General features: G+C 48.6%; 10 protein-coding genes across 10 annotated transcripts; 7 read left to right on the top strand and 3 right to left on the bottom strand.

Moving 5' to 3' along the window:
- The first annotated feature begins 1,620 nt into the window (after positions 1 to 1,620).
- On the top strand, positions 1,621 to 3,447 carry DFJ58DRAFT_278471 (WD40-repeat-containing domain protein). The gene is made up of 4 exons (XM_041379621.1): positions 1,621 to 1,792; positions 1,845 to 2,959; positions 3,015 to 3,083; positions 3,138 to 3,447. Exons 2-4 carry the CDS (start codon positions 1,880 to 1,882, stop codon positions 3,327 to 3,329), a joined length of 1,341 nt encoding a protein of 446 aa, XP_041245546.1. The 5' UTR covers positions 1,621 to 1,792; positions 1,845 to 1,879; the 3' UTR covers positions 3,330 to 3,447.
- A 4,622-nt stretch (positions 3,448 to 8,069) lies between these two features.
- DFJ58DRAFT_658023 (kinase-like protein) lies at positions 8,070 to 9,389 on the top strand (the record flags this gene model as incomplete). The annotated part of the gene is made up of 7 exons (XM_041382009.1): positions 8,070 to 8,153; positions 8,203 to 8,345; positions 8,418 to 8,522; positions 8,581 to 8,703; positions 8,775 to 8,898; positions 8,961 to 9,131; positions 9,195 to 9,389. 7 exons carry the CDS (start codon positions 8,070 to 8,072, stop codon positions 9,387 to 9,389), a joined length of 945 nt encoding a protein of 314 aa, XP_041245545.1.
- On the top strand, positions 9,233 to 11,787 carry DFJ58DRAFT_278364 (uncharacterized protein). The gene is made up of 6 exons (XM_041379620.1): positions 9,233 to 9,363; positions 9,415 to 10,886; positions 10,948 to 11,031; positions 11,092 to 11,313; positions 11,370 to 11,513; positions 11,594 to 11,787. The coding sequence occupies exons 2-6, from the start codon at positions 9,521 to 9,523 to the stop codon at positions 11,626 to 11,628; spliced, it is 1,851 nt and encodes a 616-aa protein (XP_041245544.1). The 5' UTR covers positions 9,233 to 9,363; positions 9,415 to 9,520; the 3' UTR covers positions 11,629 to 11,787.
- Positions 11,788 to 11,873: 86 nt separating this feature from the next.
- On the top strand, positions 11,874 to 12,530 carry DFJ58DRAFT_658106 (uncharacterized protein; the record flags this gene model as incomplete). The annotated part of the gene is made up of 1 exon (XM_041382015.1): positions 11,874 to 12,530. The coding sequence occupies one exon, from the start codon at positions 11,874 to 11,876 to the stop codon at positions 12,528 to 12,530; it is 657 nt and encodes a 218-aa protein (XP_041245543.1).
- A 505-nt stretch (positions 12,531 to 13,035) lies between these two features.
- Positions 13,036 to 14,619, bottom strand: DFJ58DRAFT_779516 (uncharacterized protein). The gene is made up of 3 exons (XM_041389693.1): positions 14,383 to 14,619; positions 13,908 to 14,311; positions 13,036 to 13,855 (listed from the first exon to the last, which is right to left on the bottom strand). Exons 1-3 carry the CDS (start codon positions 14,524 to 14,526, stop codon positions 13,210 to 13,212), a joined length of 1,194 nt encoding a protein of 397 aa, XP_041245542.1. The 5' UTR covers positions 14,527 to 14,619; the 3' UTR covers positions 13,036 to 13,209.
- Positions 14,620 to 14,994: 375 nt separating this feature from the next.
- On the bottom strand, positions 14,995 to 17,220 carry DFJ58DRAFT_744533 (uncharacterized protein). The gene is made up of 4 exons (XM_041387324.1): positions 17,157 to 17,220; positions 15,856 to 17,103; positions 15,657 to 15,807; positions 14,995 to 15,600 (listed from the first exon to the last, which is right to left on the bottom strand). Exons 1-4 carry the CDS (start codon positions 17,211 to 17,213, stop codon positions 15,140 to 15,142), a joined length of 1,917 nt encoding a protein of 638 aa, XP_041245541.1. The 5' UTR covers positions 17,214 to 17,220; the 3' UTR covers positions 14,995 to 15,139.
- A 141-nt stretch (positions 17,221 to 17,361) lies between these two features.
- Positions 17,362 to 20,816, top strand: DFJ58DRAFT_779513 (uncharacterized protein). Its single transcript, XM_041389692.1, has 11 exons — positions 17,362 to 17,573; positions 17,629 to 17,755; positions 17,804 to 18,482; positions 18,600 to 18,877; positions 18,927 to 19,018; positions 19,071 to 19,404; positions 19,457 to 19,538; positions 19,596 to 19,651; positions 19,700 to 19,786; positions 19,844 to 20,044; positions 20,102 to 20,816. Exons 1-11 carry the CDS (start codon positions 17,389 to 17,391, stop codon positions 20,768 to 20,770), a joined length of 2,790 nt encoding a protein of 929 aa, XP_041245540.1. The 5' UTR covers positions 17,362 to 17,388; the 3' UTR covers positions 20,771 to 20,816.
- A 5-nt stretch (positions 20,817 to 20,821) lies between these two features.
- On the bottom strand, positions 20,822 to 22,846 carry DFJ58DRAFT_779510 (tRNA methyltransferase complex subunit Cpd1). Its single transcript, XM_041389691.1, has 8 exons — positions 22,698 to 22,846; positions 22,489 to 22,639; positions 22,156 to 22,426; positions 21,724 to 21,826; positions 21,575 to 21,672; positions 21,457 to 21,515; positions 21,311 to 21,401; positions 20,822 to 21,251 (listed from the first exon to the last, which is right to left on the bottom strand). The coding sequence occupies exons 2-8, from the start codon at positions 22,540 to 22,542 to the stop codon at positions 20,842 to 20,844; spliced, it is 1,086 nt and encodes a 361-aa protein (XP_041245539.1). The 5' UTR covers positions 22,543 to 22,639; positions 22,698 to 22,846; the 3' UTR covers positions 20,822 to 20,841.
- An 81-nt stretch (positions 22,847 to 22,927) lies between these two features.
- Positions 22,928 to 24,817, top strand: DFJ58DRAFT_682093 (uncharacterized protein). The gene is made up of 8 exons (XM_041383232.1): positions 22,928 to 23,239; positions 23,293 to 23,318; positions 23,377 to 23,419; positions 23,468 to 23,552; positions 23,613 to 23,703; positions 23,760 to 23,894; positions 23,941 to 24,362; positions 24,421 to 24,817. The coding sequence occupies exons 1-8, from the start codon at positions 23,209 to 23,211 to the stop codon at positions 24,659 to 24,661; spliced, it is 1,074 nt and encodes a 357-aa protein (XP_041245538.1). The 5' UTR covers positions 22,928 to 23,208; the 3' UTR covers positions 24,662 to 24,817.
- A 1,032-nt stretch (positions 24,818 to 25,849) lies between these two features.
- DFJ58DRAFT_278259 (FYRN-domain-containing protein) lies at positions 25,850 to 27,760 on the top strand. Its single transcript, XM_041379618.1, has 4 exons — positions 25,850 to 26,166; positions 26,218 to 26,288; positions 26,344 to 27,252; positions 27,303 to 27,760. The coding sequence occupies exons 1-4, from the start codon at positions 25,984 to 25,986 to the stop codon at positions 27,619 to 27,621; spliced, it is 1,482 nt and encodes a 493-aa protein (XP_041245537.1). The 5' UTR covers positions 25,850 to 25,983; the 3' UTR covers positions 27,622 to 27,760.
- Positions 27,761 to 27,979: the final 219 nt, after the last annotated feature.

Below are 27,979 nucleotides of genomic sequence, written 5' to 3'. Positions count from 1 at the left end.
CCTCAAAACTTGGGGTAAAATTTTGCAAAACAGTCCCAAAGGTCTTCTTCGAGACGCAGTCTGCACGAGTGCGAGAGATTGAAATTGCGATGACATCATTATAACGATCAGCACACCATATGCTGCAAGGGCAAAACTTCACGCCTCACATTCACTGGACCGGTAGTGGATGCCACATAGGATAACGATGTGACTACTCAGATGAACCAACATGTTACATTTCCTTTTGTTGATTTTGTCCCTTCTAGATTCATCGACTAGCATTCATTTATAATGTACACGATGTCCTCCGGGGCCCATCACGTTGTATGACATATTTATTTACAGGTTCGATCCGCCTTCCCCTGTGTCTCATCATCGAGCTTTCTACCTTGACAATCAGCAAAAAAAACAGGCCGGTACTATGTATCTGCATATGTTGACACTGTCAAATGTTTCAGCTGTAAAGCTTACTCGCGTACCTCCTAGGTTTGGTCAGCTCTCCCTCTCCCAGTCCAGATCTTTGCTGCTATTATCGCATGGCCAGCTTTGAATGCAAGCACCGATATTTCTGCAGCTTGTATGCGTGCGTCAGATTCATAGAAACATCTACAATATTGACGATGGTAAGCATTCGACAGTCGCACGGCGCGCCCAATGATTATTGTGACCTGCCAAAGAACCCGAAGGTCAATAGTGCCAATAACTTGACGTACTTGTATCTTATATACTTTCGCAGGCTGCGGGTGGGGACTATGAATGTACTTCATGAAGTGAGGGTCGACTCGAGTAAGCAAGTCAGTATAACTATTGGTGTAGGTCAGGTGGAGCAGGACCTTTTCAGATTGACTCGGAAATGACTGGCGTGTTGAACATTATATGCCAATGGTGATTAAAATAGAGTACACAAATGCTTAAGTTCGGTGCAATGTCGCAGCAGAAGTCTTCAATGTTGAGCTGGCGCATAAAGAAAGGGACAGCATGAGCACCCAATCATTTGCCAGGCGACACGGCTGACGCTGATTCAGAGGCAGCTAGGAAGAATGGCTCAGCATACGCATGCAGACAGGGAAAGACATTTGCTTGAATGGTAGAGGAAGGACGAAACCCGTCAATTGCATTACAATGGACATCGACATCGACATCTGTATTCATTCATGCTTCTCCTCTTTCGATTGGAGAAATGACATGACCACCACTAGTACGAAGCATGGCAATAAGGCCCTTAAGCTATGTAGAGCTGAGAAACGCGTAATCAATATTACGCGGTGACACGAGGGACGAGTCCAGGGCGAAAATAAGGCTGGGTACAGGGAATGAGGGAAGGTCATCTGTACTGGCGAGCACTTCTGAAGTTCTGACTCAGAGCGAAGGCACATCCAACAGCAGATGAATATACAAGACAAACGCCAGAGGCACATTGTACTCGCCTAGTGCTCCAAATTTTCCTTTGGCGCTCTATATTTCTTGCCACGCACCTATGGCGTCTCGCGATGCTCATTCTGACGTCAATGAGTACTGAAAGGTATTGTGTTGTGTTCTGGGAGAAAGTAGAACTTTAAGCAAGTAAGAGATGGTTAGATAGACGCGGGTTACTTGTCGATATGTGGCCTTGAGTATGTGCATTGGAGCACAATTCACCATACTAGGATGATTGGGAGATAATAGGGACCATGGTTTGCAAATATCAAACCAAAAGGCTGTACTACGATATGAACCTGTGAATGGATGATTAGCGCCGCCTCGTACATTCTATGCATACAGCACCTGTCTTTCCAGCTCCCCCCCAAGCAACAGATTAGTAAACCAACCAGTGAGTGCTGGTCAACTCATTCGCTGCCATAATTAATCAGTATCCGCGGCAGAGTCAGATTGATCCACCAGATTATGGTAGCGAGCTATGGCTACTCGATTCTTTGCAAGGGGAACCCGGAAGGAAGCTTCGACCATAGGGCAATCGGAAAAACCAATTCAATGGGAAGAACCAGTTCTGAAGCACGAGTTTAAAGGACACAAGGAGGCGATTTGGGGGTTTGTTTTCTTGCATGACAACATCCATATCGTGAGTGGTTCATTGGATGGCACTATGCGCAAGTGGAACTGCGACACGGGACTTGTTGTCGGGGAACCATGGGAAGGTGAGGGTGGAGGCATATATGCGCTGGCACTTTCACCGGATGGGAAGATCATTGCGTGTGGGAGGGAGGATGGAAGCGTTCAGCTGTGGAACACCGATGGGAAGATGATCGAAGGCGTTTGGACAAGTCATAGCAGGGCGGTGCGGTCGCTCTCGTGGTCACCCAACGGAAGTCGACTTGCTAGCGGGTCCGATGATGGAACAGTCCTGATTCGAAATACAGAAAGTGGGAAAGTCGAGGTGGGCCCGATCGATGCGAAGCAAGGCGGTGTGTGGAGTCTTGCATATTCACCTTCGGGTGAGAGAATTGCATCAGGCGGGCAAAATGAAACAATTCGCATCTGGGACACGAAGACCGGCAAGCTTGTCGTTGGCCCCATCAAAGGCCGGTTTGATGTGACGTCGTTGGTGTGGTCGTCAGACAGCACAAAAGTTTACACCGCATCCGACAGATTCGCACGTGTTTTTGACGGCAAAACAGGCGAACCGCTCCATTCCTTCGAGCACGACCATTACCTGTGGTCTATTGCACTTTCTCCCAATCACAATGTCCTGGCCTGCGTGGGCTTCGGTGTTGCACAGTTATGGGACACAGAGTCCCATCAGCAAATCGGCCAGTCATTCCACCAGATTTACGACATCCTTTACTATGCCAGTGTGTCGTTCTCCCAAGACGGGAGCCATCTAGCATATGGTGGATCCGACAATAAACTCACTCTATGGGTGGTCAAATACATGCCAGTGGCTCCTCAGCTGCCGGCATCCACACTGCTTCAACAATGCGATAGACAATGCGTACAGGAGGAAACTCGATTAAACTCCCCATTATCATCATGCCTCAATGTCAGTATCTTCATGTTTGATTTTCGGTCTTGCTTTTCTCACAGCGCTGTTGGAGATTGATGCTACAGGGGGTAGTGGCTTCATTGAGGAGGCGCACAGCGACCCATACAACAACTTCTTCCAAGTAAAACTCTTGTTTTCATCCAAGGACACCAACACTGACAACAAGCACTTGTAGTCTTCGCAGCAATCTCTCCCATCGCCGTCGCCTGGTTTCCATATCCCCTACTTGTTTTTGGCTCGCCGCCTCCGATATGTCATCTCTCGACATCACCCATCAGACGAGTCCGTTCCACAAGAACGCTCCAAACGTGGTTTCTTCAGTCGTCGTACTCGCTCAAACTCATCCCTGGAGCTCGCAACCTGTTAAACCCAACCAGCCAGTACCAGAAGGTAAACGAGGAGAAGGTGAAGGTGAACAACGTCAAACTGTTGACGATGTGAGTGCGGTTTCGACTCTTGCACACTGTTATCTCAGTACAACGGTGATCAGCGCGGTTCCGCGCATGATTCGCTCAGCGCCACAAAGAATAAAGGCAGACAGCGAGATGATCCTCCCGACAATGCGCAGAGCCCACCGTCTTATGATCGCACATTCCCTGCCCACCTGGATAGCAAAGATAGTCGGGGCCTCTGGGAACGACTAATGCAGGCTCGAGGCAAAAATCTCACATTCGGTCTCCTGCATTCCAGCACTTCACCTGCCAATGTACCCCAACCGACACTGCGCAATCCCCAGCACTGGAATTCCAGCTTATTTCCTCTTGGATCTTCCAGACGTACTGTCGATGTTGCTGCTTGCCGTGATGAAGATGTGAGTAGCCTGACATCGTTCCCCTTTCATATTTTTAAATGACTCCGCAGAGATATGGCATTGCACCTGAATCTGACGCGGAAGCGGCTGCAGCCATGCTACGCACGAATGACGATGTGTCCAGCAGTTCAACGCGACCAGGTCAACCTGCAGTGGTGGTACATGTTTCCCAAGGACAGCCCACACAAATACAAGCCTCGACAAGCGGGCCAGAAGAAATTGGAGTAAGTTGCTGTGGATTTTTCTTCGGATGTCATCGTCTTTCCAACTTTCATCAGCCATAAGCTCATTTACTAAGACACTCTGACATTCGGTGACTCATTTATTTTATGCACGTTGCATATGGTCTGCATATCTCATACCTAGCTTTGCGCCTTCCTCATAGATTTACAAGAGCAGTATTATATTCATCCAGAGTTGTCCACGGTGTACTGTCACTCACTCGTTCGCGACTGTACTTTCTTCATCCACCTGCTCGCACCCCTGGTCAAGGCCAATTAAACGAAACCGGGCACATGATGGATTTATCACTGCCATCGCGCAAGGGAGTATAATCTGAGACCTTGGTCGATAGTTTTGGCTTAAAATTATTGTTTTGAGGCATGCAAGGAAATATTGGAAGTACTGGGCATCTCTAACAGCGAGGCCTTAGCAGGATTTGCTTTGGGAGATGCCCTCGGGTGCATGACTCTCCCCTGCGCTCGGCGGGAATGACTCGTGACTACCTTGTGTCAAAACTTGCCCAAAATAGCCCCCAAAAGTCATCTTCAAGATGCAGTCCGCGCCCAAGCGAAAGAATGAAACTGTAATGATACCATCACAACGATCAGTACACCATATGCCGCAGGGGCGAAATTTCATGCCTCACCTTCATTGCATGGGTAGTGGATGTCACATAGGATAACCATGTGACTACCACGGGAAAGCGGCGAATATAACCAACGTGCGATTTCAAGCGCCCGTTGTCGTGACGTGCGCTAAGGTCAACAGTGCTAATCACTTACACACCTTGTCCACATACACTTTCGCAAGATGTGCGCCAACGAGTGTCGAAGTCCTTCTGGAGCTGAGACTCGAGTCTGCAAGTCGGTCTAAAGATCGGTGTAGGTTAGATGGAGTCATTTTCAGTGTGATGGGGTCCGATTCAGACTACGACGCAGCAGGACTGGTGGGATGAAGATCATGACGACTCGGAGGTGTGGAGTCTTTGATATTCACCTTCGGGTGATAGAATTACATCGGGCTGGAGCAACTTTACAATTTCCATCTGGGACACGAAGACTGGCGAGAGTGTTGTTGGCACTATCAGAGACCTGGGAAACGTCGTGACGTCGTTGGTGTAGTCGTCGGACAGCACTAAACACTATTCCGCCTCCGATAAATTCGCACATGTTTGCGAACGACACCATCGCTATACGCACAACGATGACCTGTATTTATTAACTTAAAGGTGGCATTTTCATCTAAAAACAATGTCTTAGGATCTATACACCGCAAACACGGCACCAGTAGGTTTCGAACCGACTCCAAGTGAAACAGATTTTGACTCTGTTGTGACAACCACTTGGATAAGACCAGTGAGATGGACTTCTGAGGAAATCCTTCATGAGTGAATGTCGAGGTGTGTTCTGATAGAAAAAAACTTGTTACCGACATGTTTCGATCGCGTGCGGTACAAGAAACAGATTTTGATTCTATTGTGGTAACCACCTGGCTAAGACCAGTTGGATGAATGTCTAAGGAAACCATTCATGAGTGAATGTCAAGGTGTGCTCTGATAGAAAAAAACTTGTCTTCGGCAGGTTTCGAGCCTGTGCGGTGCAAGAGAAACAGATTTTGATTCTGTTGTAGTGACCAATTGGCTAAGACCAGTTAAGCTGAGCCTATGAGGAAACCGTCCATGAGTGAATGTCAAGGTGTGTTCTGACAGAAAAAACTTGTCGTCGGCAGGTTTCGAGCCTGCGCGGTACAAGAGAAACAGATTTTGATTCTGTTGTGGGATCCACTTGGCTGAGACCAGTTGAGATGAGCCTATGAGGAAACCATCCATGAGTGAATGTCAAGGTGTATTCTGACAGTAAAAACTTGTAGCCGGCAGGTTTCGAACATGTACGGTACAAGAGAAACAGAATTGGATTCTCTTGTGGGTTACCACCTGGCTGAGACCAGTTAAGTTGAGCCTGCGATGAAACTATCCATGAGTAAATGATGGTGTGTACTCTGATAGAAAAAAGAACCATGTGTCATTGGCAGGTTTAGAACCTGCACAGTCCAAGAGAAACAGATTTCGATTCTGTTGTGATAACCACTTTGGCCAGGATGCTTCCAAAATTGACAAGGTGTGATAAGACGGGAAATCATTTATGGGTAGATTTCGAATCCGCATCATCCAAGAGACCAGATCTCTAATCTAGATCTGTTCTGGTCAGTTGGCTATGATTACTCAAGATAGACCTTGAAGAATCCATCCACGAGTGCTAGTGAATGTCCAAGGCGTGGTAAAAGGGGGAAAAAAAAGATTGTCGAGCAGGTTTCGAACCTGCAACAGATTTTTATTCTGTCACGCTTACCACTGGTCTAACACTGGTCAAGATGGACGTCTATGAGTCGAAGAACATTATGCATTGATAGTAGAATCACATAGGATTAGCGGTCATTTGCTAACGCAGAAAGACTAGTTTGCGTTTAATTCGGTGGACACAAAACATGCTAGGAAAAAGGGAGTCGGGGGCTGGCGCCGGCGCCGTTACGATGAGGTAGCAATTGATGAGTACCAACATTCTAGATCTAGGGCCGCAGGACCAGCCACACCAGGAGACAAGTTCGCAAGTCAGATTAAAGCTTCTGCCATTAGTAACTGTCACGAGGATAGCGCATTACATGAGCACCGAAGTACCGCCTGATAGCGGATTGGGCTATAGAAGAGATGCGAATTAGCCACTGCACTTTCACTTCCCACGGGAAAGGCTTTGTCGAGGTCACGACTGTCGGACTATGCAACAACGTTATTGCAACTTGTGGCCACGTAATTATTGTTTGCAAGAGACTTGACGACCGACTGCAACACAATGCACTGGTTATATTCGCACGAAGGAACTAACTGCTTGCTGGTCGAGTTCGTGGTGGGCTTCCCATCCAAGAATAAGCCGATCGCCCGCCATACAGCTAAAATGGAAAATAAGCTGCCCCCTCAACTGGAAACTTACCGTTTGCGTGGGATTGCCGAACAGATCGAAGACTCGAGCATTATAATTCCCAATTAGCTTTTTAGACTCGTCTCCACGAACAACGGTGTCGTTGGCCTGATGAAATGACAGTCAAACGTGCCATGAGCTCGTAAGAATAGGTCTGGGAGAGATGCCTGAATCGCACCTGGAAACAGTGCTCAGCTTTTTGATCCGCCTGGGAGAATATCGAAGGAGTGTATGTGGGCTGTTCATCACTCCGAGTCGTGCTACGAATCTGCATACAGCCTCGTAATTTGAAGTATCTGGGTTTGCGCTCTCGCGATGAAGACTTAGATCTTGAGCATACTTGCAGGGATCACTGGGTCCAAGAAACCTGCTTAACGAATGCTGAATTGCACAACGGGACCCTGGTCACCGGTTTGTACGACTTTTGAGAAGTAGCGGAACGTACCTTTCGCTGACCAGGCTTTATTAAGTGCGTTCGAATCGATACATGTAATTAATAAAGTCGTCGCTTGCTAGGCACCGTTCCTTGTCGACTGTCACTTGAAACTAAGCTATTTATGAATTCGAAATGTGTTTAGCGGTCGACTCACCATAGACGGAAGAACACTCAGCTTGACTTAGATGGTGGTACTGCCTTATTTCGAATAATCATATATTTCAGAGGCCTAACTGAGGTCTATGTTATTCCGTGTTAGTACATGTTCCCAATCCCAGAGTCGTCGTGGATGATCTAGAGAAGTTAGAACATCGCCAGGCAGGCGTCTGAGTACGTAAGACAGTTACAGTGTTATTGATAGATTGATGGGTAACGTGACTGAGAAGTTAACGACGCGTTATTTACTAATGTTTTGGTAGTGTTCGAGTGTGATATGTAGGTGAGATTGTGATTTGTATAAGCTGTTTCACCAATTTTCTTGTTACCAACATTGTTGGCTCTGACTCTGTTCATCGCAGCAGACGACGACAAGCAGTGTTTTGTTCTAACTTCCTCTGATTCTCATTCACGTCCGCCAGTGTACTTGTATACCAACGCCAATCCCAAGTCTCATTACATACCGCAAGCATCTAACTACGAATTCATTAGCATTTAGCAAGAATGACCATGGAAGCCCCAGCTTCGGAGGCAAACGACGTTTTCTCTCTCTCAGATCATCTTCTTGCAGAACGACTTCAGTTCGTCAAAGAGGTACGTTTCGCATCCCCTCTTCCGAACAAGTTATATGAACGTCATACAGATCGGCTTCGGAAACTGGGGCAGCGTTTGGCTGTGCCGTCCCAAATCCAGTTCCTCATCTAACAAGCACAAGGACGTTGAAGTAGCTGTTAAGCTCGTCCACCGCTCCAAGACCAGCACAACGGCCGCCCGTGTGCGTTCGCTGTAAGTCCGCTTGCCTCGTGGCCAGTCTAACACGAGTTTTTGACATATTTTTGTATTTTCATTCACGCGTAGATGGAACGAGATGAAGATTGTGCGCTCATTCAAGGCCGACCCGCATCCCTCGATCATCCCATTTCACTCGTTTATCATCACTCCGTCATATGCGCTTATCACGATGTACGTCCTACTTGACGTGTTTTTAATCTCATGCTTGACAAATCACCTTGTATTGTAGGGCACATCTACCAACCCTCGTCCCCGTTGAGGTATCCGAACCCCGCGCAAAAGAATGGTTCCGCTCACTGTTGAGTGGCGTCCACTTCCTGCACGAGCGTGGGGTCGTGCATAACGATATCAAGTACGTTATTAACCCTTTTCGTCCGTGTCTTTTGTCGTACACTTTGCTAACCAAATTTGCCCGCGCCACAGACCTGCCAACATCCTGCTCTCCCACAAGAATATACCCGTATTGGTCGATTTTGGGTTTGCAGAGAAGTACGACCTTTCTTCCCCTAAAGCATTCCATAGTAATTTGACATACGGCACCCCTGAGGTTCGCATTTTCTCCGCTATACTTTTACGTTAAGGTGATATTTAACTTTGGACGGCATACAGTATCTCTCTCCAGAACGCGCTCGTGGCCTTCCCCATGACACCCGGAAGTCTGACATATGGTCACTTGGTGTCACCTTTTTCGAGATATTGGTTGGTCGTACGCCGTTTGAGTATGAAGAGGGCGAGCAGTTTGCAAGCAAAGCAGACTTGGAGAAGTACTGGGGCAGGACAGTGAGTGTTTTTCCTGGGTTTTCAAGTCTAATAGGTAGACAATTGATGGTCCTCATCGCATAGATGCGCGGCAAATGGGTAGGCTCGTACACCATTCCCAGGCCCGCGGAGAAGCTCCTCAAGCGCATGATTGTTCCCAATGCAGATTTGAGGTGTACGGCGAAACAGGCCATGGCTGATATATATTGGCAGGCTGCAGCTGCAACGGCAGTTCCAGACAAACATGCACATAGTAAGTCGCGTTGTATCCTCGTCTGAAGGTGCATACTTATCATTATCACAGAGAAATCCGCCTCTGTTGCCGCTTCCCCCCGCGAAGCAAACGCCCATCCATACACTTTCATCCTCATTTATATCCCCCCCATCGAAAGACACCTCCACTCCAAAAGATGCCGCACCCAAAGAGGCGTCTGTCTCGCGGCTTCTCGACATTTCACTCCCCTGGTCCTCCAGTTCTCGCCCCCCCCTCCCGCTCCTCAGCATCCCACTCGGTCTCCCGCACACCTGAAAAGGAGATCAAGGAGGATACCCACGCCGGTGACAGGCATCATGCACGATCGAAATCGCAACCCAAGCTCCGTTCACCCCACCCTCACGCGGATGGATATCGCCAAGGGCGGAAGTTGTCAACTGTACAAGGATCACCTGCTGTTAAGGGCGCGAAACAGCTCGGACCTGCTCCCCTCAGTCCCGTCGGCACTGCAAACACGAGTGGTAACACGAGCAGCAGCTCCGGGTTGTTCTCGCTCAATTCTCTCACACCAGTCCGGAAACCGCTTGGACCGAGAACGCCTTCGAATCTCTCTCTCAGAGATCTAGAAAGCGGAAGAAAGAAGGGGGCGAGGACAGGGAGGGAGAACACGCCACGTGCAAAAGAAAACTCGCCACTCGGAGATAGCAAAGAAAACACTCCCCAAAACAAAGGAAACGGCACACCCAAAATGAGCGGTCGTAAACCCCGCTCGCGTTCTCGAGCGGGTGTATTGGCAGACTTGACGGGTTTTGCGAAGAATGTGGATTTGGGTGCGCATGGGTTGCCGAAGGCGAGGGCGAAGGGTACTTTGAGGAGTGTTTCGGATTTAAGGAATGTTTCGAGGGCGGATGTCAGGAGCGCGTCGAGGCCGGACGTTCGTGATGCGTCGAAGACAGACGTTCGAAGCGTATCGCGGACGGACATCAGTGTCACACAGAACACGTCGAGGGCAAGTCTGAACGAGCACCCCACCCCCAACGCTTCCACTGCAGACCTCGCGAACGTATCCACAACCGTAAATGTCAGCGGTATGGCCAATACCACGTCCTCGACCGTAGGCAAGGGCAGCGTGCGTGACCGTATGCGCGAGTGGGAGCGTGAACGTGAGCGGTTGCGGGAGATGGAGAGACTGACGGAGATGCAGCGCGAAGCTGAGTCTATCATGACGTCGACCAACGGAAACATCGACGATGATGATGAGACGGAGTTGAGCGACGAAGAAGTGGAGTGTGCAATTCAAAGGGAGGAGGCTCAGGAGGCACGTCGTTCCCCTGTTTCAAGCGGCCAGACGAGTCCCGTGGATGTACAGCATGATGTGAAGACAGAGGAGACGGATAGCGAGATTGATCCAAATGTTACGAGCTATCGTGCGGATTTGAGCGCGGAGCACATTGAGATTGCGAGGATAGGGGTGAGGGCGAGCGCGCAGTTGTTGACGATGAGCAAAGGAAGTGTTTCCGTGCTTGGGTTGGACAGGAGCTATTCAGCGTCGACGGCGCCTGGTGAGTGCTTCTTTCCATGTGTCTTATCTGGGATATATGCTGACTGATGGCGTGCGTCCAGCTGAATGTAATCTACCAAGTGAGATGCCTCGGGCGAGTGAGTCTGGATTCGTTGGACTCAAACACAGCGTGAAAGCTTCTATTGGTGTGTCCTTCCCTCTCCAATCACCACCCCTTTGTCTAACTCTGAAATATGACGACATAGACAAAGGCGTTCGGATGTACAAGTCCTCGACACTTGGACAAATCACGAGTGGTCGTACGACACCTGTGTGGTGTGCTTCCCCGGAGCCCATCGAGTTTGAGCAGCGCCGCTCGGGTGAAGCTGGGAGATTCAGCTATGAGGATATTCGCCCAGAGAATGCTGCTGAGAAGGAACGGGAGACCGCTGTTGATCGAATGAATCTCTGGATTCAGAATGTTGAAAGTAAGCGCATTCACTCTCGTTCATGGGGTGAGGGGCTCATGCAACTCATTTTTCAGGAGTCGTCGAGGAAACGCGCCAGAACTTTGCTTTTGCATCCACCAGCATTACTCCACCTCCTGCGCTTCCGCTCTCGCCGCCCATTTCACGTTCTAGTTCGCAGGCGCTCAATGCGTCGCGTTCATCTTCGCGCCTTCCAAAACGTATGCTTGCTGCGAATGAGATCTTTTGTAATGATCCTAATGTGCCGCTGTCCCCTGGACGATTGGCACTTGCGGATCAGACCAACTCGTTCTCGGGGTATATGTCTCCCGATAACTCTGGGTTCACCCAGCGTGCTGGTGTGCCTACCATTAATGTGCTTTCTCAGACTCCCCGACGCCAGCGTCGTGCCACCATTTCGACGCGCTCGCCCAAGGTCGATGAAAACGACATAGATGGGTTAGGCTCGCCGTCGAGGAGAAGGGAGAAATCACGGTCCCAGGGAAATTTGGACAGGCATATCAGGCCTGTAGATAAGCTGGAGTTCGATCTTACGAGAGGTGGGTTCTCTGCATGTTCTGATGAGTTCAGTTGCTAATTGTTCTCGGGTAGAAACGGTAGCAGCGCCTACGCCCCGGTTGTCTGCCGTGCTCGATCGGAATCTGTTCATCGCGCCTCCAATCACGCCATGGTCGGGTAATGTAAATGGGACTGGGATGCAAACGCCCCACCCGATCAGACAACGGTCGATTCTATTCGATGACAGTGATCTCACTGCGTCTCCTTTCCATGTTGAACCTTATCCGCCGCGCAAGTCTGGGGAGCAGGTGGTCATCAACTCGCCTGACCTCCGCCGTGTGGAAGGCGTCTACGACCGCTTCCTCATGTCCACCACAGGTGTCAAACGCGTCGGCAAGGGATACCAATCCGACAACCTTCAACCTGTTCACACTGCATTCTCCACTTTAGAGTGTAAACCAACAAATAACAATCCGCGTAACTTCAAGGTGTTTAATTCCACTCGACGAGCGACGCCTCAGCCGGTGTCTAGTGATGACATGTGGAGCAATCCGTCTGTGGATGAGCTTGGTGTCGTGGCCTGCAGTGCAAGCACGTCACGCTCGTCGAAGGAGGATAGCAAGAACACTGCTACTGCTACGCTCGTTCTCCGCGCGTTCAAGGCGATAGTGCCTGGAAGGACGGTCTCCAGAAGATTGTCCCGCACTATTGTTGCCTAATTCTAATGAGTAAATTTATTATTCATTTGGTTTCTTTCCACTTCCTCATTTCTATTTCCCATTCATCGATTACGCTCGCATCACTTAGTTAGTTCTAATGTTTCGGTGCGCATGGTTGCCGTTCCCCGTGTCATTTCTCTGTCGCTATGATTGATCTCATTCCATTCCCCTCTTTTGGATTATACATACCCTGCTCGTCATCAAGTTTTGATTGCTCTTATCTATTGCTATTGTCATCATTCGTCCTTTTCCACATTATCCACACCTTCAATCTCCCTCATGCTCACGTCATTTGCACGATTTTGTCTACGCATCACGCACTTCATCAACGTCCTGGTTAATGCTTTTTATGCTATCACTTCATGTCTCGGAACGTTGTCGCATTTCTTTCATGACACTTCGAGGTTCCCTCATGAGTGAATGAATGAAACGTTATATTTGATACTTCTAAGATAGATCTCTGCATGTACATGTAGATTTTTGCATGTAGATTGCGTGATTTTCCGTGACATTTGCAGTCAAACAAGTTTGAGGACGTCAGAAAATTCTATCACATGATGCACATGCATGGGGCAAACAACATATGTGATGACATACTCTAATATAGTAGCCTAGTAAAACTTTCATAGGAGTACCTTTTCTGTCTCTTCGCGGAAACGTACTGCACCCATGAATCAATTTATGCGACGATCCTCTCCCAGCTTTCCAATCCAAAAATCCTAGGAAGTTGCGCCCATGCGTCTTGTCGGGACTTCGTGTATTGGTGTAAGGGAGTACAGCTTTTACACATTCCTATTTTCTTCCAATCAGTGAATCGTTCGAACGTGCACGGCCTCGTAAGATCCTGGCGCTGCAAATAATCCAACAACAACCTGTCACACTCCTTGACTTCACAACCCTTGCAACCAAACCCAACAGCAAGTTTTGGAAGCGTGTACAAAAACGAGTGAGTTGTCTGGCGTTGCATATTTAGAAGTCGGTCTCTTCCGATGACGCAAGCGGTTATGTCTGGTGAGGCTAGGACGACCCCACCTTTACCCTCGAACATTGTACTTGTCGGTAAGCGGGTGCAGTAGTAATAGGCGCAAGGAAGCAGTTCCAAGCAGTTGGTCTCCCGGGCGATGTTGATGACCGCAAGGACATTTTTTTGTGCGGTTGCGCGGTCATCCTGATATTCAGGATCATCGAAAGATGTAAGCGTCGTCGGAACGCCGCGTTTCAGTCGCTGTAGTGCCAAGTCACGCAATCGTTCCATCTCATATTTCGTACTGAGACGAAGAATGGCACGTAAATAGACGAAATATCGCGCGTTGTCCTCGAAGTACCTAGCTCAGCAGATCAGCTGGAGCGACTGATCTTTGAGAACACAATACATACGACGTCTCATATACCGTGAGGAGGAGCTGCCGGAGCTCTTCAGCGTCATCGGTCAGTACGACCACAGGGCATCCTGCATGGGTTTCCGTGTTTTCATCCTTACTTGGAAGAAGTATGGTTGCAAAAACAGAAGATTTTTGGCTGAGAATAGATCTATGCACACGGAAGAAATCATCTTCGGTTTTCAAGACAACGCTCCCATCGTCGTACCAGAGGCTATTCGGATGTCGGGGTGGGCGGTGGGACTCTTCTTCTATGTCGTTCGGATGCGAAAGTGGGGAGTGGCACTCTTTGATGTCAAACAGGCTACATTGCTCTGGGGCTAAGGAAACGCCACAAAATTCTGGTTTCGGCGGATACGAGGGAGGTCGACCACCAAGCTGGTAATCTTTGACCCGAAGTTCCTTAATGTCAAGCAAGTACGATCTATATGTGAGACACAAAGCTTGCTATCTGACGAGTAGCAGCCACTCACCTCCACTGAGACACCTTCGTCCAGAAAGATAGTGCAGAAATATCCGTCAAAGTAAGCCGTTGGATCTTTTACAAGTTTTGGTGCGAAGGGATGACCAATGGTGCTGGGGATATGATCGCCAGTGAATGAGCTTGTGTTGGACATTTGGTTACGGTATACCAATTAATAGTTACTAACAAGTACTAGTTATGAAGTTCCAAGCTAGGCTGACTTTGTACTTGCTTTGTGTTGGCTTTGTGAGTAAGCAGTTCCAACTTCCAATGTCCTGGCCGGACCGCCACTTGTACTAGTATGTAAAGTACCGTCTGGCATTAAATTTCAATCACTAACTAGTACATATCTACTGCTATAGTTATCATTGGTCTCTTCACATTATCCGCAACATCATGCATCTCCCTCGTGCCCTCGCTAGTATTTGCACGATTCTGTCTACGCGTCAGCTCTTCAAATTCATCGATGCACTGTCGGTTATTGCTTTTTTTTAGTTTCCAAGTCCCCTAGCCGGACTAATCAGGGGAAGATAGTCGTCCCTTTGCATTAAGTTGGCACTGTCACCGTATTTTTTTTCATGACGCTTCGAGGTGTGGTTCATACCATGCGGAACTCATGTGTGAACTGGTGGGTCCCGACCCACTGATTAAATATGAGGTATTACATAGTACGTACTCCCAAGTTCATTCACGGCCTATGTGTCGTACTAACTGTTCGATGGGGTGGTCATACTCGTCGTACAATATCTGTTCTGCTTCATGACCCATCAACCTGCAAAATTTCTGAGAGGACTGGTGTTGGCCTCCTGTCCCGGTCTGCCACAGCATGTATAGACGTAAGTAGCGTACACGCGTGATTGTCGCACGGGAGGCCGTCCCAGTACTTGGAAAAGCGGGATGGCCCGCAATACGGCCTTTCTCGAAATTCCACCTGGAATGAACGCGCGAACCAAAACAACAGGTTCGTCTGTCCTGGCGACGTGTTGTCGTAGGCGTTTCCAATTATCATTCGTGTAGTGTTCGCATCGACATAAGAGTTTGAATGGGCTTGGGTTAACACCTCTGGAGTCGAAAGTGATGTTTGGTTCTCCGTGAGTGAGGTCTAACTCTATGACGTTGATTTTGAGCCCGTGGTTAGCGATACGCGCTCTGTGTTTCTTCAGCTCATCTTCTATGACGCAGTCGAGGAATTTGAGGTCGCGATTTGATATGCCGTTCATCTCTCCGACTGTAAGATGATGCTAAGCTAATGCGGACCTTGAACAAGCACAGTAGGACGCTCACGAGTCAAAGTAGAACGTTCTTGAACTCTAGTACAGTATGCTTTGTGTTTTCCTCTCCTCCAGTCATATCGCTGACACGATTTGCTGCAGTAATACGTGTGGAGACATCCCCCACACCGCTTGAGCGTACCTGTCGACACGGTTTTCCGACACTGATTACGCGTCAACGTAGTGCCAAAAATATAGACGATCCAACACACATTATCGTTATGGCATGTCTGTACATGAACTTTTTCAGGACCATCGTAATTGAGTAATTTTCGCCGTTCGGTCGTTTCTTGCAGACATACCCAGCCCGCATGTAATTTCCCACGTTTATCCAGCTGCTTGTCTAGTCCAAGGTATATTATTTCATCCACTGCTTTTGCTATGGGCAGGAGCAATGAGCGGTAGACAGTGTATGCGGGGATGATCATGTGAAGTATGTCGGAGAGTGCATCACGAGCCTTGTCGTTGTCCATGAACGGTATGTACCGTTCGGATTTGAGCAATCCTTTGATAAGATCTGACCGAATGGCTTCCGACATCCATGGATTGCCATCATTTTCTTGCATACGAATCCGCAGAAACAGCGATGCATTGGAGATACACCTCGCAGCATATGTGAGGTTTGCTCGATCAAAAGACCGTCCGACGATGAGATGGATAACGTGCGTGATTTTTACTATTGCTCCTAGGTTTAATAATGCACAACGCATATCATCGCGGAATGAAAGTGCTGTAACGATATGCACGTCCCATGCTATACACTCTGGATCCAGGTACTGCCGTGCCATTTCTTGCGACAAATGCATGAGCGCAATTCTCGACGCGACGTCTGCCCGTCCGTCGAAAGGAACCAAAGCCTTATCCCAGTCAATCGGTGATTTTGTCTCGTGCGAGATTAGGAAGCAGGAGTTGAGAACAACAGATTCACGATACGCATTGAATTGCCCCGTGTGAGATGAGAATCGAGCATCCGTGGTTTCAAGGTTCCAAAGAGCAAATATCAAGGGCATCATTTTGGTATCAGAAACCACCTTCTTCGACCAACCACTTAACATCCTATCGCGAGTCAACGCCAAAAAGGTCACGATGGCGGTCTTGCAGTCCCGGCGGGTGTTGATGACAAGTGACTCCGCTTGGATGAATTCGTCATAAATATATAGGATCCAGCGGCGAATATCGCCCCAGTGACTCAAAAGGTCTGCGATGAGGCCACTTGACATCTTATCGTCTGATATCCAGATGAAAAATGTGGAACCAATGAAAGTGAGGGCAGCACATGGAGCTTCTACATCATCGGCTGATGGATCTTCACCGTATGGAATACGCATAGCGTCAAGCAAGAGGTAAGCGACTTTAATCATGCGCTCATATTGGCTCGGGAGGCAAGCATGATCTGACGCAAGGGTTGCTAGTTGCGCGATTGCTTGAACGGATCCTTGTGTCGCATTTGCAATGAGGTTCTTGCATGGCTGGCGTAAGATATCGACAGAGCAACTGTCGCGTAGTAGCTCACCTCGAAATTTATCTCGTTGAAGCGCGTGGCGAAAGGCATGCCAGCTGGCAGATGCATATTGTTTTGATAAGTAATCTGCAGTGCTGCCAGTGTGAGTAATACTTTGGCCGCGGAGTTCGTCAATACGTAAGCGAGCAATCATATACACCACGTGATGGACGCGGTGCCGTGAAACTAATTAATCGTGACTTGTGGAAGAGTTTGGCTCTTGTCCACCAACCAAGTTTTCACCATGATGCTAGACTCTCAGTCGATACCAGGAGATAGCAGTGAAGAAGACTTTGAGTGGGAGGAGGTTGATGTTCCTCAACAAATTCATGAAACCAACCCAGAGTTAGAACTCCAGTTGGAAGGACCGACTCCACGCGCGAACATTGAAATCACTCTACATTCAGGGACGAAGAAGGATGATTCTAAGTTGCTTTGTATTCTTCACATACGTCTGCGTAGGTGCTGATATCCGATCATCCAGGAAGGCAGCAGCAGCAGCAGCACGAGCTGAACGCATCTTGAGGATTGGGACCCACAAGGTCCATACAGTATGTCTTCTTGCAAATGCGAGAGTGCGGAATAAGTGGCTGAACGATGAGCTTCTTCACGTAAGTGGCTTGTTCTCTCCGATTGATTCGACCGTCAATACCTTCTAGGCTCGATTGTTATCCTTAACACCACTTCATCTTCATAATGGTTTTGCTCTAATACACAAGTCTCGCGTACCCGACCAGAATAAGCGAGGTCGATTATTTGAAGCCAGCGTTACTCGCCTGGTGGAATGGTGGGCGGGCACATTTTTCAGCGTTCTTCCTACAGGACACATCAAGAACAGGACTTTCGGCGAGAACGAGCGTGATCTTGCCCTACGTGGAAACGCAATCTTTGAAGACGAGGAAAGCGACGACTGGGAACGTATTCGAAGTCCAAATAGTCTTATGAAACACGCCTTGATGCAAAGTGGTTCTCGTGATACAAGTGCACAATTGTTCACTGCGTTGTGTCGAGCATTGGACATCCCTGCTAGATTGGTTGTTAGTCTTCAGAGCACTCCGTGGCAGTCTAGTGTCGGAAAATCCAAGTTCAAAACCGACAACAAAGACCGTCCACTATCTCGACAGAAGGGGAAGCAGAGAGCCAGAGACACTGATGTTTTATCGCAAGACAGCGACTTCGAAGAGGCGAAAGAAATCAACTCCAAGTCACCAGCAGAAGTTCTGGGCGACTCGTCCCCTGGGGAAACTTCGGCTCAAGCCAAAGGGAAAGGGAAGGCACAGCCGGTCATCAAGCTCAGGAAAACTAAGGGCTACTCTAAAAATCGAGCGAGCACCAGAGGTATGTTAAATATTTCAACCTTCGAGACATCAGAAGTCATGCCTATACTTGATTAGCTACTCTTGACCCTACAATCACTCCTCCTGTGTTTTGGACAGAGGTTTTTTTCGCGCGCAGACGGCTGGTGGCTTCCTATCGATCCAATTCGTGGTCTCGTCAACAAACGCCATGTGTTTGACCCTTCCGCTGAGAATACATTCAGGACTGGAGTACCACAAGAAAATCGCATGACTTACGTGGTTGCTCTAGAAGAGGATGGTTTCGGCCGTGACGTGACAGCACGATATGCCAAAGACTACACTGCTAAAGTGGCGAAGGTGCAAGGAGTTGGGATAGGCAGGCGAAAAGAGTGGTGGGATAGTGTCGTGCAGTTAGTGACTAGACCCTATCGATTGGTGTGTCATGTCTTCTATGCTTGTACATGCAGTCTCACGGATCATGTAGCAACGCGATGATACCGAGGATACGGAACTGCATAACCATCAGCTTACCGAGGGCATGCCCACCATGGTTGCCGGATTCAAGGGTCATCCTTTGTACAAGCGTAATTTCACCTTCTCCACGCATCATGCTAATTTCAAAGTCCAGATATGTTCTCTCACGGCATCTGAAGCGTGAAGAGGTTATTGATCCTCCTGTCGAATTGGGCAAGTTCCGGGGCGAACCTGTATATCCTCGATCTTCGGTCATATCTCTGAAGACCGCGGAAAACTGGATGCGCCAAGGGCGCGTGGTTCGAGAAGGCTGCCAACCTATGAAGATGGTCAAGCAACGTGCTGTCACTATTGGCCGCAAGCGGGAAATGGAGCTTGCACTTGAGAAAGCAAGAACAGATACCCACGGTGGAGATGGTCAGGAGGACATGCAAGGCCTATACGCAAGGTCCCAGACGGAGCTTTACAAGCCTGACCCAGTCATTGACGTATGTTTAGTCTTAATGACTCCCGGCACATGACTGATCTTCGTGTTTGCAGGGAAAAGTTCCTAAGAACGATTTTGGGAACATTGATCTGTATGTTCCGTCAATGCTCCCTGAAGGTAGTATTCATATCCCGTGTACGTGATGAAATCGGCGATGGCTGCTACGCAGAACTTAATTCTGATCATTTTCAGTCAAAGGCGTTGCCAAAGTAGCCAAGAGGCTTGGCTTTGATTATGCAGAAGCAGTGGTGAGTCTTTCGCTTGCACGATTGCTTGTGCGCTAACAAGCTCTCAAGACTGGTTTTGAATTCAGGAATCGGAGAGCTATCCCGATAATTGAGGGAATTGTTGTGGCCGAGGAGAACGAAGCCATCATAGTGGAGGTGAACTTGCTACACCACGGATCTTGCTGCGTCCACTGAACTCAACCTTGGCTATAGGCTTATTTGGAAGCTGAAAATGATGCAGAAGAGAAAGCCCGCGCCAAACGTTTGGATCAAGTTCACAAGCGTTGGATACGTCTAGTGCAAGGGCTTCGGATTCGAGATCGTCTCCAAAAGCAATACGCATCCAATACGGATGATGCAACGCCGCAGCATTGGTTGGATATGCAGAATGCTGAGGCACATCAAGGCGAGCAAGTATGTTTCATTTCCATTCATACTTGCGATTTGGACGTGAACCTGATCTCTCCCCAGCAACCAGGAGGGTACCTCACCACCGCGGACGATGTGGTGAAGCCGTTTCATCTCCCGAAAGATCAACATACCGTTTTGCCTTCGTCCTTACTTTCTTCGACCACCGGTGACGATGGCGCCGAAATCGACGAGGCTGTACCCGAGCGTAGTGGTGTTGCGGTGTCTTATACACATCCCCGTGATTCGCCGCTTCATTTCGCCCAAGATGTGCAGATGGGAGAGATATCCGCTGACTTGCCTTCTCGGCGGAGTAATGCGATGCCCAAGTCCATGCGCGAGCTGGCCGAAGACGACTTGAGGAGACAGGCCTCGGAGATCGCTCCTTCTGATGAGCCTGAACGTCGGTCAAGTTCTACTCCTGTTGCGAGGATGATAAGAGGCGGGCGAGTGAAGGCGCCAATGAAGAGTGGTACTAATACCCCTTCCAAGGGCAGCTCGTCTGTAAAGCGGCAAAATGGAAAGAAGCGGATCAGAGAAGATACCGAAAGCGCATCAGAGGACGATCATAGATTCGACAATGCAGCTTCTACACGTGATGGGAATTCCAGTAATGGAAACCCAACCACCACGCCCGGCAGAGTCCTGCGGCCTCGCCCGCAGAAGAACGCTGCTAAATTGCGTGAAGAAGCTGAGTTAGAACGAGCGTTCAGAAGAGCGATAGCAGAGTAGATCCATTTGAGGGGCTTCTCCGTACATTATAGCTTTATGATTTATGTCGTCAATACAATTTTATTCGATATTTACTCTTGAACTGTGACAGATTTCGAAGGAGCTGTAGGTACTAGCCGAGCAAAAGTTAAATATGATGTGTGGCCCCGAACGTCGGGAGACACTTTTGAAACAGATATTTTGATTGGTGATGGTTGGTTGGCAGACTGGCCAGGGTCCACCACAGCATCCGGGATATCGCGGATACCGACCTCCTCCTCCACCGATTCTTGGGTTCTGAGCTTTTTCGCTCCCAGATTATCAGTGTCTGTTTCCAGTAAGTCATCCCGCTTTCTTTTACTCGACCTTTCGATCTGATGTTGGCGTTTGTCTTCACGTTTTTGTTCTAATTTTTTGAGCTTCTCAACCGCTTGGGTCAGAGACTGTGGTGATAGTTGATGAACCTCGTGCGGTCTCAGTAACGTCTCAAACATCGTAATGTCTAACAAAGGTGCACGTGTGAGACTTCCACGTAACATTCAACATTAAAATAAAACATACCCGTGAAACCCGAATCATTTAGAGCGCTAACTGTTCGAAGGACTTGCTCCATACACGGACTAAAACAGCATATACGAGTGGGGCTGGTTTTCTATTCATTTCCGAGTAAATTGGACATGCTGATTGCCAACGAACAGTGGGCGTACCTTCAATGCCTTCTTGGCGTGCTCGATAGCGTCCCACGGAGCCGGAAGGTCGAGGAATACTGTAGAAAATAGATACCCAGCTCGGGCGATCAATCTGTATGATAAGGAAGAGACATGCCTGCATCAACCGTGTCTTCAACTGTGAAACCGTCCTTGCACACGTTGCGGTGTGTAAGAGTGACAATGTCTGCCATTCCGTGGAGCGAAAACTCCTCCCTAGAATGTCATTAAATTCTTTACTATGGCTTAAAGTAGAAGGCCGCACACCTCGCTTTGTTTGCACGGGCCTCGTGAAATTCGTATGACCAAAGACGTCCTACCGACCCTATCGTCCTTGCGACGGAGTGGGAGAACGATCCCGAACCAGTACCTGCGTGATGTACGTAGTGAATTAAGGGTTCACCCCACGGAGGTCAAATTTCCGATTGGCACAGGCGTTTAGGGAAAGGCAATGAAAGGGATATGAACATAAAAAGAGATAGAGAGAACAGATTTCAATCTGAGCCACGTTGTTAATCTGCTCATCAATCGCGAGAGGATACATCAATGCGGCGTAGTAAACAAGGATGAATGAAGACTAGAACGATGATCCACGTGTCTTTGTTCGCTGTGACCAACCTAAAAAAGTGGTGCAGCATCGTGGACGATAGCCAAGCAAAAGCAGTGTTTTCCGCTATAAGTCCAATTTTTAACGCTTACCCGCTTCGATGACACTGCTTCCACGTTTGATGTCAAGCCATGAGGTGATAAACGCGATATCGGCAAGATACAAGATCTGAGTACGATGGGGAAGTGCCATCGTCCAAAGCTCCGGAGTGGGTCGAAGGACATGGATGAATCCTTTGCCATTGCGAGATCCGACTTTGGACCCGTAGGGAATTCCAACTAGGTCTGCATGCCGGTAATATCCAAACCTGGAGTTAAGGTCCTTCCCTGGAGTAATGAGTAAAGGTTGAATGAGTTCTCGAGTCTGACATAAATGAATTACAGGCATGTGAGCTACCCTAAAACCATAAAGGGTGAGGAACGTGCCTGCCAGATGATAACGAGGTCGCCTGCAGCGACGTCTCGAGCACTCGACCACATCTAATATCTTTGGCTCGGCGAGAAGAGCACGACTGAACCAATGACAAAGTGACTACAAACTTGGACCCGGTCGAGATTGAGTGGGCCGTTACCGGTCTGTGTGAGAGATCTGGTAAACCCACGATTATGAAATTAAATGCTCAAGGCACAAACCTGACAGCAAAGGGGGCACTAGACTTGGATTCCGCTTCTAGTCCTGGGCGACTCCGATTCCCACTAGACCTCCCCGCGTTGTTCAGGCGTTGCACGGTTTGAATGAACCTGGCGTATGAACGAGGATAATGTTACCTTATGTTGCTCAGATCTATCGTGTTTATTACGGAAGCATATCCTTTCTGGAATCAATATTAATCAATGATAGTAATACTCAACTAATACCACTACATAATGACGCCCAACCCAATCTCCAAAAAATAATACTATGACTCTGGTAATTCTGTTCAAGCGTCCTCGGGTTTGGAAACCCTAAGTCTTCTCTACAATGGAGAGATAAAAGCGCTGTTGACCTCCGACCCTCCGTAGCCTCACTTCTCTCCGTCAGTTCTGACGGTATTTTGTTGGTGTAACAAAATTGTAAGGCTCGCCTAGTCCGACAATTCGCGCCTACACGCGGACCATAACGGCCCCCTCCTATTGCCAAGGTGATCCATCAGACCGTGACTACCTATGGAATCAGAAACGCCACGCGTTTCATTCAGTACGTGCCTCCTTACCTCAGACCGTACGACACCAGCTCAACGTTGTGCGAAGTCACCATCGTAGACTTCTCTGAGGATGTAAGTTTAATAATTCACTGCTTTTGTCGCTGGCCCCGAACAAAGCCCTTTTGTCTAGGCTCGATGGCTATTCCTTACCGAATCAGTCTCCGACCTCCTGGGTACGACAATTGCCATTTAGTGCTCCTCTGACGTTAACGCTGCTGTAGGCTTTGAACCCCGCGAGTTAATAGGCCGCTCTGCTTTGGAACTTGCACATCCAGACGAGTTCTCTCAGGTAAAGCAGATGCACTAGTACGTTCACGAATAACATTTTTCACTTGCCGATGAATGACTAAATTTTGTATCAATTAGTGATACTATCCGAGAAGACAAAGCCGCTGCTCTCGCATATCTCCGATTAAAGCATAAAGATCCCTTCAAAGGATACATTCTTTGTGCGATCGTGAGTAGTAGTCTCGATCCTTCATCTGACGAGTTTGATTTGTAACTTCGGTTCAGTCTCGGACCGTCGTGCACAACGTTATAGTAGGGAGCGTATCGTTTGCTACACCAGGCGGAAAGGCGCTCCAGAATACTTCTACTGCGCAAGAAGTTGAAGTCGTCACACCTTCTGCGAAGAACTTCGAACTTAGGGTAGGCATCATACTTTATCCATCACTGCTTGTCTAAAAATGACTAGCGGTGGGGCGACCCGTCACCGATGACGTTTAATCCTAGTATACCCGACCTCACTTCACCGGCTGCCTGCCCTTCCACGGATATGGACTGTGCCAGTGATGCGTCATCAAGCCGCAGCCGAGGCAAGAAACCAACAATAATTAGTTTTAATCCGCTGCCCCCTCAGTCCCCAAGATCGGCCCTCATCCTTGACCGGTTCTCGATTCATTGCACGGTCCTCTACTGTTCCAACGACCTTCTCCTCTCAACTACCAGGGTTTTGGGTCGGAGTTTCTTTGACTTTGTAACTAGTCGCACAGAAAATAGCGTACGCAGCTGGATCGATGTCATTAAATCATGGGGTGTCAACGATCGGGGGCAACCGAGCGATGGCGGCTTCGGTTTTGGTAAATTTGGGCTGCTGCTTGCTGGCAGGGATTCAAGGTATGGACCGGAATTTTCCGCCCGTATCTCGTTCTCATCTTAATAAACCGTATTCAAGGGCTGAAAATGAGCAAGATACGCCGCTATCGCGGCGCCGACTCGGAGACGCAAGAATCAACTCCCGAATGCCGTCAAGCTCACGTTGCGCCTCCTATTCATCGTCCGGGACGTCTTCCCGTTCACGACCACCCTCTTCAATGTCTTTGTCTACCTCTGATCAGGAAATTTCTGTTGACGCTATTTTCTCTGGGCACTCGGACGGGATTTTACTGGTACTTCGTCCAACTCCAAAAGTATGAGTTTGGGCACCTATACCATGTATTCTCTCTCTCTCATCATTCTTTCTGGATGTATATCATGTGATTGTTTTTTCGATACCATGTTCCATTTCGTTTGTCTGTGTACACTTTTACTTGCTGTGTCTTTTTGCTCTCATAATGTATCATTTGAATGCGGTTAGTGTGATGCAATTTGGAATTCATAATTTATTCACGCGGAGCCTTCGCTGCGATGACTTCTTCAACTCCAATGCTTCTTTGTTGCAGGTATGTTCAGTAACACGTACATGTGCGTGCTGGCACTTCAAGTGATAGATAGAGTGTAATATCTTTCCCAGTCACGCCTTCCTGACGTTTATCTTGCGCTCACAGAGTGTCTGAACGGCGTCCCGTGCGGCTTTCACTTTGAGCCAGATCAGTACCGATGATTCACGTGGATGGAAGGGATTCTGAAGATCAGGTTCACACTGGTAGGAATACAGATTCCTGATGGGGCCAGCATAGGCATTGCACAGCCCTACCGTGCCGTCAACTCTTGTTCTTTTCTGACAGAATCGTTATCAATAAACTGGTTTGTCCCTGCTGATGATCAAAATATGAACACGCTAACCTGAGCGTGTATGACATGGGCTTCATTCTGAATCCCAAGCCAGTATGTTTAGGCGATTATCTTGGTCTCCAGTGGTGGTAGGCACAGGCACAAAACTCGAGCAGTAGTGCTATTTTTACCTCCTCTCTCACATGACATCCTTGGTTTACTCTGACCTAGACTCTGAGTCTGAGTACCAAGTCGAGTTGATGTGGAAGAGGATGAAAATTGTGATGAGAATACGCTTTAAAAGACGTTACTGTCAATTTTCTAAACTGACAACGCGTTGACGGTCCATGGTTGCTATATGCTACACCACAACCGTTCTGCTTGGTTTCAAGTTGTTCCGAGAAATGTTACTGCCAGAAATAGAAAAAAGGAAAGCGGTAGTGGCGTGGCCCAAGGTTCCGGGAGTAATAGGATGGTGAAATGATGTGGCAGACTCAACGCCGTGGCAGATTCGCCGTGGCAAAGTTGACAAGGGATCTCAAGAAAAACACCAAATTCTGTTGTAACCTCCAAGTTTTAACTTGATATTCTAAAAAGAAAAATAGGGTATATTCTTGAAAATATTTAATTAAGAACTACCGGAGATAAGGAGAGAGTTTTGAAAGGCTGGATCTGCCGTCAATGTGGTGGTTTGACGTTGACAAAAAAATGGAGCCTTGGCTGTGTAGTCGTGTTTGAACTTGGTTGGATTTTACCTTTGCGCGCTTCTTGTGCGGGTCTCTTTTCTACTTTTCACACAAACTCCATGTCTCGCCGTCGCTCATCGTCAACAACGATGGGCCCGCCCGCTGATGTCGTCATGGGCCCGCCGCCGCCGCCCCCGTTGTCAGTGACCCAGCAGCCGCCACTGGCCCCTCCAAAAGAAAATCAGGAAAACGTCTTCGATAAATATCGAAAACTGAAACGGAAGTTCTTCGAGTTGGAGGATGTGAGCAGCCATCCTTCGTCATGCCTTATCGAACTAACAAATTTGCCTTAGAAACATAAAGAGGCGCAGCACGAGTTAAGGCTCTCTGGGGAACGTAATGTGAAACTTCGGGAAGAACGGGAGTGCGTGTAACTGCAATATCGATATCTCATATATTAGTCTGACTCTCCACTCCAGCAAGATGCTCGACCGCATTCGTGAGCTTGAAACACACTCCGAGCCCATCGTCTCGGGTGTTCCTTATCCGCCGTCCAGTGCCTTTCCTCGCTCCCTCTCAACCTTGAAAGCCCGTTCGTACTTTGTATCCAACCTCCGTCAAGCAATGGCAGAAGAAGACATTGACGATCATGAGGTTGATCCACTACTTACTTCGCGGCATGTCGGCCCGTTGGCTCGCAAGCGTGCAGAAGATGAACACCGAGACCGTGCAGAGGAGGAGGCTCGTGAAGCCCGTCGCCAACCAAAGCGACCTCGAGCTCCTGTTAAAGGCAAAGAGGCCATGGGCCAGCCTCCCCATGGGCAGCCCGCTATGGGTGTTGGCCCTTCTCCGGAAGGAGGTGGCCCAGGAGCCCCTGTTCTTGTGTCCACCAAGGGCACTCGTCTTCGCCTTAAGCCTCCTGTGCGGCCTTCGCCTAATGACCCTGTCCCTTCAATCAATGCGGCGCACTCCCAGTCGTCACTTTCTCCATTGTTATCCCCTCGCGACGACCAACCTCATTATGATCCTGTACGCTTTAGTGCTAATGGTGGCGGACAGCACCCTGCCTTGGTTCCTGTCCCTGGAAATACGCCTCCACTTATTGGTCCATCTCCTTCATTACCCCCCCACATGGGGCTTCCCCCTGCACCTACGCCACCGTCTCGTGCAACCGAGGTTCAGCGCCATGCTAAGCCTAAACGTCTGAAAGCCCATACTGTTACAACAAAGAGCTACAGCATCCCCACTGTTCCACGTGATAAACAGGGACGTCCTTTACTACCACTTACCGTCGGCATCATGACAGTGAACCAACTTGGAGAGGTTTGCATGCGAGAGCATTTTCATACGGAACGGTATATCTTCCCTGTTGGGTATGAGGTAACACGGTGAGCACCCATCTGAATCAAAATAATGCTCTCAACTAACCTCTTTGCAGAAAATATTCTTCAACCGTGGACCCCACCACAGACGCTATATACACTTGCTCAATTCTCGATGGCGGGGATGGACCCAAGTTCAAGATCGTCGCATCTGATGTCCCAGATCGTCCTCAAATCGCTGGTACCGCCACCGGCGCATGGTCTACTATTGTGAAGCAAGCCAATACTATCCGCAATCGCCAACACTCGAATTCTGTCTCGGGGCCCGACTTTTTTGGGCTAGGGCAGAACACAATCAAGCACTTGATCCAGGAGCTTCCAAATGCTGATCGCCTGCGCGACTATGTATGGCAAAACTTCGTCGAAGGAGGGTGAGTGATTATTCCTATGGCCGGTGTAGTATTTAGAATTGCTGGAATGGGAGGCGGACCAGCGGGTACCGCGGGCTGTACTATCGTTCATGCTGGCCGCTCTTTTTCTTTCTCCTCTCATCCTTTTCACAATTGTGACACGATATAACACAGACCTTTAGGCGGTAGACACGCGGCCGTCGTTCCAGCACTTCCAGAAGATCAATCTAGCGTTGCCGATGGTCACACTGAAGATATTTCTTCCTACACACATCCTCCCCCACATCTGCAATCGCAGCCTTTCACAACCATCGTCCTCCCCCCACCTCAATCCGCCGACACTCTAAGTATCCACGAGTACCGCCCTCCTTCACAGAGGGATG

Source organism: Suillus subalutaceus (genome assembly GCF_016647625.1).
Source record: "Suillus subalutaceus strain FC151 chromosome Unknown DFJ58scaffold_33, whole genome shotgun sequence".
NCBI classification, from domain to species: Eukaryota; Fungi; Basidiomycota; class Agaricomycetes; order Boletales; family Suillaceae; genus Suillus; species Suillus subalutaceus.
The sequence above is the reverse complement of the archived record's forward strand: the minus strand, read 5'-3'. Positions and strand labels throughout refer to the sequence as shown.